This window comes from Eubalaena glacialis, chromosome 18 (genome assembly GCF_028564815.1).
Source record: "Eubalaena glacialis isolate mEubGla1 chromosome 18, mEubGla1.1.hap2.+ XY, whole genome shotgun sequence".
Lineage (NCBI taxonomy): Eukaryota > Metazoa > Chordata > Mammalia > Artiodactyla > Balaenidae > Eubalaena > Eubalaena glacialis.
Genome location: NC_083733.1, coordinates 28,191,161 through 28,204,388, shown reverse-complemented (window position 1 = coordinate 28,204,388; position 13,228 = coordinate 28,191,161). Strand labels below are relative to the sequence as shown.

The following is a 13,228-nucleotide window of genomic DNA, read 5'->3' as shown; positions in this document are numbered from 1 at the left end:
GGTCCGGGAAGATCCCACATGCTGAGGAGCAATAAGCCCGTGCACCACAACTACTGAAGCCTGCACTCTAGAGCCTGCGCTCTACAGCCCGCGAGCCACAACTACTGAAGCCTGCGCTCTACAGCCCGCGCACTGCAACGAAGAGTAGCCCCCCGCTCGCCGCAACTAGAGAAAGCCCACGCGCAGCCAAAAAAAAAAAAAAAGCTTCATGACGTTGGGTTTGGCAATGATTTCTAGGATTTGACACCAAAAACACAAGCAACAAAAGTGAAAATAGGTAAATTGGATTACATCATAATGAAAACTTTCTGCATCAAAGGACACAGTTAAATAGAGTGAAAAGGCAACCTAAGGGAGAAAATATTTACCAATCATATATCTTAAAAGAGGCTAACTTCCAGAACATATAAAGAACCCCTACAACTCAATAACAATAACAACAACACTGATTTTAAAAATGGCCAAAGGACTTGAATAGACATTTCTCCAAAGAAGATATACAAATGGCCAACAAGCATACGAAAAGATGCTCAACACCACTAATCATTAAGGAAATGCAAATCAAAACCACAGTGAGATATCACCCCACATTTATTAGGATGGCTGCTATCAAAAAACAAAACAGGGACTTCCTTGGTGGTCCAGTGGTTAAGAATCCACCTCCCAGTGAAGGGGAAGTGGGGTCGATCCCTGGTCGGGGAACTAACCCGTGTGCCACAACTAGAGAGAAGCCTGTGCGCTGCAACTAAGACCCGATGAAGCCAAATAAATAAATATTAAAAAAAAAAAAATGCAGTCAAACCCATAGAAAGAGAAAGTGGAATGTTGATTGCCAGGGACTTCAGGAAGAGAGGAATGGGGAGTTATGGTTTGATGGGACAGAGTTTCAGTTGAAGACGAAAAAATTCTGGAGATGGAATGTGGTGATGGTTGCATAACAGTGAATGCCATAGAACCGTACACTTACAAATGGTAAATTTTGTTACATGTATCTTATCACAATTAAAGAAAAAAAAATTTTAAGTGTACAGGGAATTCCCTGGTGGGCCAGTGGTTAGGACTGCCAAGGGCCCACGTGCGATCCCTGGTCGGGGAACTAAGATCCCACATGTTGCACAGCCAAAAAAAGAATAATAATAATACTAATAATAACTAATTAAAAAAATTTTTTTAGGTGCACAGTGATATGTAGATAGGGGAAAATAGGGTAATAAATGCCTGAAGTTTGGGGAAGAGTGATCTCATCCAATGCCCTCCTGGCACCGCTGGAATGTCTGTCCATCTCAGAGACGGACAAGAGTTAGCTCAAGATGTACATGAGCAATGTGACCAGGGACCAGGTGGCTCCTCTTGTCACTCATGCGCATCCCCCTGGGGGTGCATCCAAGGAGCAGGCTGCAACTGGGTGCGCATGAAGATCACAGAGCAACAGCTTTAGGGAGAGGGGGCTCTATTACTTCTAGGCGAATGCCAGTCTATGCAATGCCACCAGGCCTGAACCTCCTGGGGTAAGAGAAGACGTGAGGCCTTCAGGGTGGAGGTGCCATTTGAACAGAGCCTTGAAAAGAGCCATATGAGAAGGAGGTGTTCTAGGTGGATGTACAAGAGCGAAGGGCGGGCATGCAGAGTGGTGTGGGCTGATGGCCTTTGTGAGCAAGTCTCTGTGTTGAGAGATGCAGCCGAGGTATGGACAGAGTGGGTGGGATGCTGGCATGAGCCTGCCAACCTCTGGGCCATTTACTGATTTGCCCAGAATGAGGCATAGGTTGGACACACGGTTTGGTCATTTTCCCTGCCTGGCCCCTTCAGCCCATTAGGATTGCGACAGGGCTTGTTTGGGATGGGAGGTCAGAGCTCCAGAGAGAGGACATCAAGATTAACTATTTGTTCAGGGATCCACAACTCATGTTCCTGAGAGAGATGGCCAGGCCAGGGCTTGGGTGGACTGACTGCATCCTGTCCAGGTGCCAGATGCATGAGGAGGTCTGGAGTGGCATTTCCAGGACTTCCTGCCCCCTGGCCCTCCCCATCCTGTTGTATCATTCATTCATTATTCAACCTGTACTCAGTTAGCTCCTTCTCCACATTTTTGTGTCCTAGGCCCTGGGAATTCATGGGCAAATGAGACTTGCAATCTCTGCCTTTTTGAAGAGCTCAGCCTCAGGGGCAGGAAGACACCTAGAGAGGCCATTCCAATTCCAGTGCTTTGAGGGGTCAGCCCGGGAGTTGTGGGAACACAGAGGAAGCCAAAATACCTAGTCAAAGGAAAGAAGCATCAGGGAAGGCTTCCTGGAGGAGGTGACATATGAGAAGCAACCACGAGAAGAAGGAACACTGTCAGTTTCCTCAGCCTCCCTTCCAACGGTGCAAGATCCAGCTATAGCCATAGGGGCATCAACACTGTCCCTCTCCCCACTCTGGCCCAGGGCCCTGCTTCTGGGAGCTGCCTCCATCTTCCATCCTCCCTTGGCCCTTCCCACCCATGCCCACAGTTCCAGGACTCTTCCTGAAACCTCTTCTCCAGGACACCAAGCTTCACCATCTCCATCACCCCCACCACTGCCCCAATTTTCCTTTTTCTCCTCCTTTGCCCAACAGGAAATTGGCGTATCCTAATTATATACGATGTTCTGTAGATGCTGTAGTTAAGTACCCATCTGTAGATGGGCCATCCTTCTGTTCTCCTCCTGGATGTTGAGAACGTTTTGTTAAAGGATACATTTTTAAAGTAAAATGCAAAAAAAATTGTGCAGTGGAAACAGTATGGCAGTTCCTCAAAGAAATAAAAATAGAATTACCATATGATCCAGAGATTCCACTTTTGGGTATACTATATGCAAGAGAATTGAAGCAGGATCTCGAAGAGATATTTATACAGCCATGCTCATAGCAGCATTATTCACAACAGTTAAAACATGGAAGCAACCCAAGTGTTTACTGATGGGTGAATGGATAGCAAAACGTAGTATATATGTACAATGGAATATTATTCAGCCTTAAAAAGGAAGGAAATTCTGACACATGCTACAACATGGATAAACCTTGAAGACATCCTAAATGAAATAGGTCAGTCACAAAAGGACAAGTATTGTATGATTCCACTTATATGAGGTACCTAGAGTAATCAAATGAATAAAGACAGGGAATTCCCTGGCGGTCCAGTGGTTAGCACGCCATGATTTCACTGCCGGGCTGCACAGGTTCGATCCCTGGTTGGGGAACTAACTAAGACCCTGCAAGCTGCGTGGTGTGGCCAAAAAAAAAAAGAAAGTAGAATGGTGGTTGCCAGGGGTTGGGGGAGGAGGGAATGGAGAGTTATTGTTTAATGGGTATAGAGTCTCAGTTTTGCAAGATGAAAAGAGTACTGGAGATGGATGGTGGTGATGTTTGTACAAGAATATGTGTAGTTAATACCAGTGAACTGTGTAGTACACACACATATATGCATATATATATATGTACATATCTCTCACAATCAGGAATGCTGAAATGAATTTGCTAACAAATGCAAAACTGGCCTCTACCAAGGATGGAATCAATTCCATTTTACCAGACAAGATTTGTTTGCATACTTACGAACTGAATTTTAAACAATTTAAAATAATATATCATATTTAACCCAATATATTCAAAATATTATCATTTAAACATGTCATCAATATAAACATTATTATTGAGATATTTTGCATTCTTTTTTTCATACCAAGATTGCAAAACATCTCAAGTGCTCGGTAGCTACATGTGGTTAGTGGCCTCTGTATTAGACAGCACAGCTGTAGACAACACATAATATTCCTTTGAAAGAACATCCAGGAATCTTTTTGCCTTTTCCAAAGTCTTCTCCAATTTTTCCTGACAGTTTTTCAATTAAAAAAGAATTACCCAAGTAATCTATGTTCATTATACAAATCTCAAATGCAGGTAACTGATCAGAAAAAAATCACAATAAATGCCACCATCCAGAGATAATCACAGATCTGGATTTTTTATGGCCTCTGAGACTTTAATAGACACATTTTGTTATATATATTTTTTAAATAAATAATTTTATATACAATATAAATGTATAAACAATGTAGTTATATATTTTACAGTTTATATATTTTGTTAATATATAATCTATGAAATTGTATTATTTTTCAGAGTTTTAAACTTTTCAGAATAGTTTCAGATTTACAGAATTATTGCAAAGAGTACAGAGAGTTCACTTATACCCCACACGCAGTTTCCTCTGTTATTAATATCTTGCATTAGTAGTGTTACTGAACCAAACTTGTGTCTGCTCACCTGTGTGCAGTAAAGCCAATCTACTGACCCTGGGTTGTGGTGAAGGAAAGTGCAGCATTTATTGCAGGGCGCCAAGCAAGGAGTCCAGAGCAGCTAATGCTCAAAAAGCCTGAACTTCCCCAATGGGTTTCAGTGAGGCAGTTTTAAAGGCAAAGTGAGGATGGGGTGTCCCAGGTTATGCAATCAGCTCGTGCACAATTCTCTGATTGGTTTATGGTGAGGTAACAGGGTGGTGTCACAGGGGTTAACATTATCAATCCTTAGGTGCCAATAGGTCTGGGGGCTACATGCTCATGATCATCAAGTAGTTAATTTCTTCCATTTGGTGGTGGTTTTAGCATCAGTAAAACAACTCAGGAAATGTGTGCCAGTTACTATTATCTATGTACTTCAGAGAGGAGCTAAAGCAGAGGATATGGGGGAGGGGTCTGTCCTGGGAAGGCCCCTTAGAATCCTGCTCAGTTATAGTATGGTATATTTATCAAAATTAATGAGCCAACATTGATACGTTATTATTAAAGTCCATACCTCATTCAGATTTTTTCAGTTTTTCCCTAATGTCCTTTTACTGTTCCAGGATCCTATCCAGGATACCAGATTATATTTACTAGTGATGTCTTTTCTTAGGCTTATCTGCGACAGTTTCTTAGACTTTCCTTGTGTTTGATGACCTTGCTAGTTTTGAGGAGCACTACTCAGGTATTTTGTAGAATGCTATTGAATTGGGATTTGTCTGATGTTTCTCATGATTAGACTCAGAGTAATTGTGTTTTGGGGAGGAAGTCTACAGGGGCCAAGTGCCATTTAAGGGCACATCAAATCAATCTGACAAACTATCAATCTGACTTATCACTATTGATGTTGACCTTGATCACCTGGTGAAATCATGTTTATTTTTGACTAGAGAATATATGCACATGATACAAAAATTTAAATATACAAGTCTCCCTCTCACCCTGCCTCTTCCCCCCTCAAACACACACAGGCTGCCTCACCAAAGATAATTACCTCCAATTTCTGGAGCCTGTGAATATATTACTTTACATGATTAAAGGGATTTTGCAGATATGGCTAAATTAAGTATTTTGAGACAGGGGAGATTACTCTGGATTATCAGGATGGACCCAGTGTAAATACAAGCATCTTTATAATGAAACCAAGTTCCCCTAAAACCAAGTTCCTCTACCAAGTTTATGATTGACCTCTCTATTCAACACCTGTTCCCCTGAAGACTGAGGAGTATCAAAGAAAAGGAGGAATTGAAACTGTACAGGACCCTGTGGGGCCTTCCCAAGTACAAAGGCCTTTCTGTACCCCCCATTTCTTGTTTGTGGGAAAAAGGTTTCCGCCTCCAAGACCTTCTCTGAGTTCCAAAGGCCAGATTCAATTAGTAATTAGAGTGAGGGAATACAGAAAGAAACCATAGTGCAGCCACGGGGCCTGCTCCTGGTTCCTCCTGGGGGGATGTAAGGAAAACCTGACATACACCTCTGAGTTCTTCTATAGGAACTAAGGGCCCTGCCCAGGTAGAGGATGGTAACTTCAGGCTCAGTACAAGCACTGGGACCCCAGACTGGTTGGAACCGGAAGGCTGATGATTGAGATTCTTAGAACACCACCCTGTTACCTCACTGCCAACTAGAGGAAGGTTACACACCCTGCAGCCCTCCCCCCCTCAAATTTCCGTATAAAACCTTCTTCCTTGAAACCCACGGGGGAGTTCTGGCCTTTTGAACACAAGCCACCCGTTCTCCTTGCATGGCCCTGGCAATAAATCTTTCTCTGCTCCAAACTCTGATGTTCAGGTGTGTTTGGTCTCACTGTGCTTTGGGCACACAAACTTGCGTTAGGTGAGAATAAGAGGTTAGACAGGAGGGTCAGAGTCAGAGAAGGCATCATGAAGACAGAAGCAGAAGGTGGAATGATGTGGGGATATGAGCCAAGGAATGTGGTGGTCTTTAGAAGCTGGAAAAGGAAAGGAAATGGATATCCCCTAGAGACTCCAGAAGGAACACAGTGTTGACCTCCAGAACTATAAGATAATAAATGGTGTGGTTTTAAGTCTCTAAGTTAGTAGTAATTTGTTACAGTAGCAATAAGAAACAGGAACTGTCAAATCCCTTTACCAGTTTTTCTGCCAGTGAATGTCCAGCCTCGTCTTGAATGCCTCCAATGATGGGGATATCACTGTCTCCACAGGCACCCTGTTTTCTTTCCAGCAAGCTCTTTCTTCTGTGGAAACCTTCCTCCGTGGTAACCTCCCACCCACTGCATGCCCACCTCAAGCCCCAGTTCTCAGAGCAAGGATCAACAGACACAGTCTAAATCCCTTGTACATATGAGGCTTTTATAGACATAAATTATCTCTTCTCCAGGTTTAACATCCTCCAGCTTTTCCCTTGGCCAGTTTACAAAAAGGTATAAAAGCCAACTTTCTCTTGATGAGGCTTCAGCTAAACACTTGTGGAATGGGATCCCATTGCCCGTGTCTTCCCATCCATGGAGGAGCCCATGACAAAGTCCATAACCGAGCACACCCCCTTCCAAAAAGAATCATGTAGACCCCCTCCTCACTTCCCCCAGGGGCTCAACAATAGTCTCGACCCTTTCGATAGTATTTGTCATTAAAAATAATGTCAAAACTTCAGGTTCCGAGCGTTGGCAAGTGATTAGAATTTAATAATACAGTTTCATTTCCATTGTATTTACTTTTATAGTTATTTTCTATTGATGGCAAGAGAAACTAATTTTCATTTTCTGTTCAGGCTAGAGTTTCCATTTAAAACATATAAGTAGTAAAAAGACTGGACCAGTTTAAGGATAACGGTAAATCTTGGCAACGCGGGTGGTTATTGATTGCGGCTGACGAGGGGCTGTGTGGTTGGATCTGGAGCTACCAGGGACCCCAAAATTATTTGGATAATTCCCAAGCCGCGTCGCACCATACAATGCACTAAAAAAGACGCCACAAATTCCCATTCAAGAGTCGGGATGGCCGAGCGGTCTAAGGCGCTGCGTTCAGGTCGCAGTCTCCCCTGGAGGCGTGGGTTCGAATCCCACTTCTGACAACCTTCTCTTTTTTTTTTCTCTTTACCAGGGTCTAAGGAGAGTGTCTTTGCGGTTTCAGATCGGATCTTTCTCTTTTACATTCCAAAAGTCAAATAAATATCATTAAGAAAAAAACACTTTTTAAGAAGGAAATACTTGTTTCGTAAAAAGATTAATAGTATTACCTACTTGATGTGCCACTTTACGTGAAAAGCAAAAAAGAAAAAAGAAAAACAAAGCTTTGTCAGAAGTGGGATTCGAACCCACGCCTCCAGGGGAGACTGCGACCTGAACGCAGCGCCTTAGACCGCTCGGCCATCCTGACTACTGGCATACTTTCCAATGAGCAATCCCCTTCAAAAATGGCTCTAGTGTGCGCATGCGTAGCGAACCGCGGGAACTGTTTTGTTCTCCTCCCTGCGTTGGGAGGAGCTAGATACTGGCGTTTGCTCGAAGGGGAGGAGCGAGACAGAACGAGAAGGTGCAGAACTAGGCGCCTGGGCAGCGGCAGAGGGCGCGCGCGGTGTGCTGGACACCCTGAACGGCGGAGAGACCGAGGACTATTACTTGGACCCGTGTGCGTTCGTGCCGCCGACAGGCATTCATTCTGCATTCATGCATTTACTATTCACATCAGCTTTGATTCTTGCATATCTCTAAGTACCCTTGCATTTCTGCATACATGCCCTGTTGCCTGTTCCGCGAGAAACAGTCAAGTCCGCACACTCGCACCGGCTTATAGATCTCTGCTGGCGCCCGAACCAGGTGAAGCCCCGATATCGCAGGGTCTCTTGGCACGCGTACATTCGTCAAAACTGCAACTTCACATTTGTATGTGTGTTTAACTCATTTACTCAGGCTCCGGGTTACACCGAGTCCTGCAGCGGCACAGCCAGATCCACCCTTTTTCCTGACCGTGTTCCTAGTTCGAAAACCTTGCTTGGCACACAGTAGGCGTGCAGGGAATGTCCGTGATTAATCCGTCCCTCGCCTCCTCCTTCCCGCATTGCGTCATTTCGTGATTCACGTCTCCTCCCTACCCCAGACTTACCCACGCACTGGCTCTGCCCAGGGACCAGAAGACCTCAGGTCGCGAGGGTAACTTTCTCCACGGGATTTCGGGGAGGCTTGTATACAAAACAGAATTTCCGCCCTTAAGACACATTCAAGCCTGGGGGGAAGGGAGAAAGATAAGAAATACGTGAAAGGTAAAATGGCAAAAAAAAAAACAAAAAAGAAAGAAAGAAAGAAAGAAAAGGTTAAAGGTGCTGCTAAGTGCAAGAAACAGGATGTCAGGAAACTTGCAAGAGACTTTGAGATAGGCCAAGAAAGATAACTGGGTGTCGTCTGGGGCACCAGTCCTGGCTGGCTGATTCTCAAGGGCCTGCACCTTTCATTACTTCTACATACAAATGATTCTTATTCACGGAAATGCAAGTGGATTTTGTTGGAGTGGAATGCAATTAATTATTGCCCTGTGGATAGTGACCATTTTTACATCTGTATTATAAATCCATTTCATTATTTGTGATTGCCAATATATGTGTGTCCTTTGAGTCGGTTGTAACATCTTACTGGTTTCCCCACAAATTACTGAGTTAATGAAATCTTTGACTTGTGTTCATTTTATAATTATGTGAGAATCACGATTTTACCTTAAAAAAAGTCTCTTAATAGCGATCAAGGGTGACTAGGGGTACTTCCCTGGTGGCGCAGTGGTTAAAATCTGCCTGCCAATGCAGGGAACATGGGTTCGATCACTGGTCGAGGAAGATCCCACATGCGGCGGAGCCCGTGAGCCACAACTACTGAGCTCGCATGATGCTACTATTGAAGCCCGAGCGCTCTAGGGCCCACGTGCTGCAACTGCTGAAGCCTGCGCGCCTAGAGCCCGTGGTCCCCAATAAGAGGCGCCACTGAAATGAGAAGCCCGCACACCCCAACGAAGAGTAGCTCCCCGCTCACCACAACTAGAGAAAGCCTGTGCAGCAACAAAGACCCAACGCAGCCTCCCCACCAAAAAAAAAAAAAGTGACTAGGGGCTCCCACCATAAAAAATCGTACTGATGGACCTAGTGGCAGGGTAAGAATAAAGATGCAGACGTAGAGAACGGACTTGAGGACGCAGTGGGGGAAGGGGAAGCTGGGACGAAGTGAGAGAGTAGCACTGACATATATACACTACCAAATGTAAAACAGATAGCTACAGCTCGGTGCTTTGTGATGACCTAGAGGGGTGGGATAGGGAGGGGAGATGGGGTTATGGGGATATATCTTATAGCTGATTCACTTTGTTGTACAGCAGAAACTAACACAACATTGTAAAGCAATTATACTCCAATAAAGATGTATGAAAAGAAAAAAAAGTGTGACTAGGGGCTCTCATAGGAAGGGTGGTCAGGGAGGGCCACTCTCAGAGGAGGTGACAATGAGTTCCAAAGCGAGAGACAAGCACAGTCAAAGCCGGGAGTAGCAGTGTTCCAGGTGGGAGGCATAGCCAGTGCAAAGGTCCTGAGGCAGGGAGGGGCTGAGGTCTGTTGGAGGGGCAGCAAGGCCAATGGGGCAAGGGTATGGGTGGCAGGAGGCTGAAGTCCATATCACACATGGCTGGGATGCCAGGAAGAGGAGTTTGGCTTTTCTTCTGTGTGTGTTGGAGTCACTGGAGTGTTTAAAAGCAGGCGAGTGACATGATTCAGTTGGCCTTTCAAAATGATCCCTTTGGCTGCTGTAGGAGAAAGGACATGAGAGGCAACAGAAAAATCAAGAGTCCAGGGAGAAGGCCACGGAAAGGAGGATGAGAGATGATGGAGGCTGGACCAGGGAAGTGGAGATGCAAAAGGTGGTCAAGTTCAAGATTCAAGATGTGTTTTGGAGGTATAACGAACAAGCCCTGCTGGCTGGCTGGTGTGTGTGTGTGTGTGTGTGTGTGTGTGTGTGTGTGTGTGTGTGTGTGTGAATGTGGAGAGAGGGGATGCAGGGATGCAACAGAAAGTCACCAAGATCATAGAGGTTATCAGATGCTCACAACTTCCCTTTGAGATCAGTGCTGTGGGCAGGAGCTGCTCCCTACTCCTACTCCAGGGAGCTCAGGCTCACACAGGCTGAGTGATTTGCCAACATCCTCTTTGGGGCAGAAGCCCTGTGCTCTCCACCTCTGGAACCCTCCCCTCATGCCTTACACCACCAACCTTTCTATGGGCGCATCGTTTTAGAGGTAAGAAAACAGTGGCAAGCCCAGAGCTGGAGCCCAAGCCAGACCCGCTCTGCCTGCTTCCCTCCTGGCCTGGCTGGAAGAAAGTGCTCATTGGATGGAGGTGCTGAGGCCCCACTCAGCCCTACCTCCTGCGTTTCGGTGGATGGTCAGTTGTCCTCCCCTGACACCTTTCAGGTGCCAGATTTGTGGCGTGGAGGAAGCCATTTCAGGATCCCATTCCAGCTTCAGACCCCCAAGACCAAAAATGGGAAAGGGCCACTATTCCTGTTTGTTCCATTTCCCCCTTATCAGCAGCCTAGACACCAACGATGGATCCTCGAGGGACAGACCTCACCCATTTTCCACTCTGGGCATTTGTCCAGGTTGGGAGAGGAAAGTCCCCTGAGCTCAGCCTGGAAAGTCTACCAGCAACTGGGGAAGTCCCGGCACGGCCCTGCTCAGCCCTAATAGGGACAGATGGAGTCAGTCCCCGTGGGGACCTGGTGCTCAGCCAGCCCAGGGGCCTGAAAGGGGGAATCCTAGCATCCCTGTGACCTTGGCACACATACCCACCTCTGCTTGGGAAAAGAGTGGCAGGAAGCTGAGTTTTAGCGAATGTCTCCTTTACATCTATTATTTCACTTAATGTTCGTAACATCACCACAACACCGAATATCATTACCTGCATTTACAGATGAGGAAAATGAGGCTCAGAGAGGCCAAAGTAACTTACCCAGAGTCACACAGATGATAAGTGGAACCTGATTTTTCTGGCTTAATACTCTTTTTTTAATACTCCTTCTTGAGAACTATTCTGAGCCTAGAAATATTCTGAGCCTAGAACTGTGATAGGTACTTTATTTACATTGTTTCTTTTTAAAAGCAAAAGCCATGAGGGCTTGCCAACTAAGGTGGCAGGCTGGATTTGGAGACGTTAATTTTAGTTCTGTTTTCATTATTGGAGGAGACTTAAAAGAAAGGGTAGGCTTTTCCCAGCAAGCCAGTCCAAGTGGCAAGGCCAAGTTTTTGTGCCTCAGGCTCTGATTTCCTTGGCCAAGGTTCAGGGACAGAAGCCATCAGGCGCCAGTAGTGGATCCCTGCCAAGGCCTGGTTTGGGCATCTTGGTCCACTGAGGGGGGACCTCAGGGGTGAAGCGGATGAAGCAGGTGTGGATCTCTGATGGGGTCGGATAGGAACTGCTTCATCCCTCTGGAGCCAGAGCCAAAGACCCCAGGTCCCCCCCTTGGTGTGGAGAGTTGGGCAACCCAGTTCCCCGATTTTGAATGGATCATGTGGACAGTGGTGACCAGAATGGACCAAAGGCCAGAAGCTCACTTCCAAGTTCTGTAGACTGCTTATCATGCCCCCAAGGCCTTTGATCACCCTAGAAAGAGAACCCCAGGAATGGGGGAGACTCTGTAGCATGCCACTCTGATAAGCAAGAGGTGTAGAGCCAATTTTGACTTGAGGCAGCACGGCTGAGCGGCTCAGCATGTGGATTCTGGAACCACCTGAGTTTAAATCTTGCTTCTGCTAGTTCTGTGACCATCAGGACTTATTTAGCCTCTCTGTCCCTCTGTTCCTCAGTTTCCCAATCTGTAAAATGAATTTAGGAATAGTATCTGCCTCAAAGGGTTGTATAGATTGAAGAGTTAATACATGCTCAACGTTTAGAGTTCCTGGAATAGAATAAATGCTTTAAATGTTAGCCTAGAAAAATAAAGCAATGTACCATTTCTTTCTTTTCCCCCCCCCCAGGAACTGCCAAAGTATTAGTGTTTAATAGCACAACTGACCAAGGTCCAAAATATGAAGTTACCGTGTTCAGGAAACGTGGGGGGCACGGGAGGGAAATCACTCTATAAATTAACTCTATAGTATGTGGTAAGAAGAATGCACACTTTATAATATAAAACCTGTCTACACATAGTAGTTAGTTGCAAAAAACCATCGTCTTCTCTTGGCTTGTAAAAAGGTTGTTCCAGATTCCAGCGCAGATGAGCAACCTTCAACTCTTCTGTGTGGCAGGGATCTTGTTTTCACCGTCCAGCTCTTCCACCCCAGACTGTGTCATGAGGTCTGTGGTATTTTTCTCCAGGTCATCAATGCGACTGCTCATGTCATCAATTCTTCCAATGATCTGGTCGGACGTGGTCTGAAATTTATCTTGCATCTGTTGCAGGGGTGTCTGCACCACCGAGGTGAGATCCTGCCCGGCCTTGGGGTCAGTCTCGGCCATCTCCCCAGTTCCCAGCTTGGCGGTGCTGTCTCAGACCATCACCTACATTGCTGTTTGTCCCCAATGTACCATTTCTTGCACCTGCTGAATATTGTGGAGCAAGTTCCCACCTGTCAAACTGACTTTGCAGAAGTAGTGTCTATAGGGTCATCCCGCCAACCGTAGCATCCTGACTGCCCCCTTTGAGCCAGCCTTGCTCACCTCTCCAGCCTCATCTCCCACTTCCAGCTCCCTGCCTGCATCTTTCTGTTCCTTCAATCCACAAAGCACATTCCTCCTCGGGGCCTTTGCGCTTTCTGTTTCCTCCATGCAGAGCCATCTTCCCCCAGCTCATGCAGGGCTGGCTCCTTTCATCATCCCCAGGTCAGCCCCTGGGTGAAAATGGCCCCTCACCCCACCTCCCACTCACTTTCAATCTGGCCTCCTTCTGACAGATGCAAAGTTACTGTGCTTATTCGCTG

General features: G+C 45.9%; 1 protein-coding gene across 1 annotated transcript; it reads right to left on the bottom strand.

Moving 5' to 3' along the window:
• Positions 1-12,459: 12,459 nt before the first annotated feature.
• LOC133078573 (heat shock factor-binding protein 1-like) lies at positions 12,460-12,767 on the bottom strand. The gene has a single exon (XM_061173664.1). It carries the CDS (start codon positions 12,765-12,767, stop codon positions 12,537-12,539), a length of 231 nt encoding a protein of 76 aa, XP_061029647.1. The 3' UTR covers positions 12,460-12,536.
• Between the last annotated feature and the right edge of the window lie 461 nt (positions 12,768-13,228).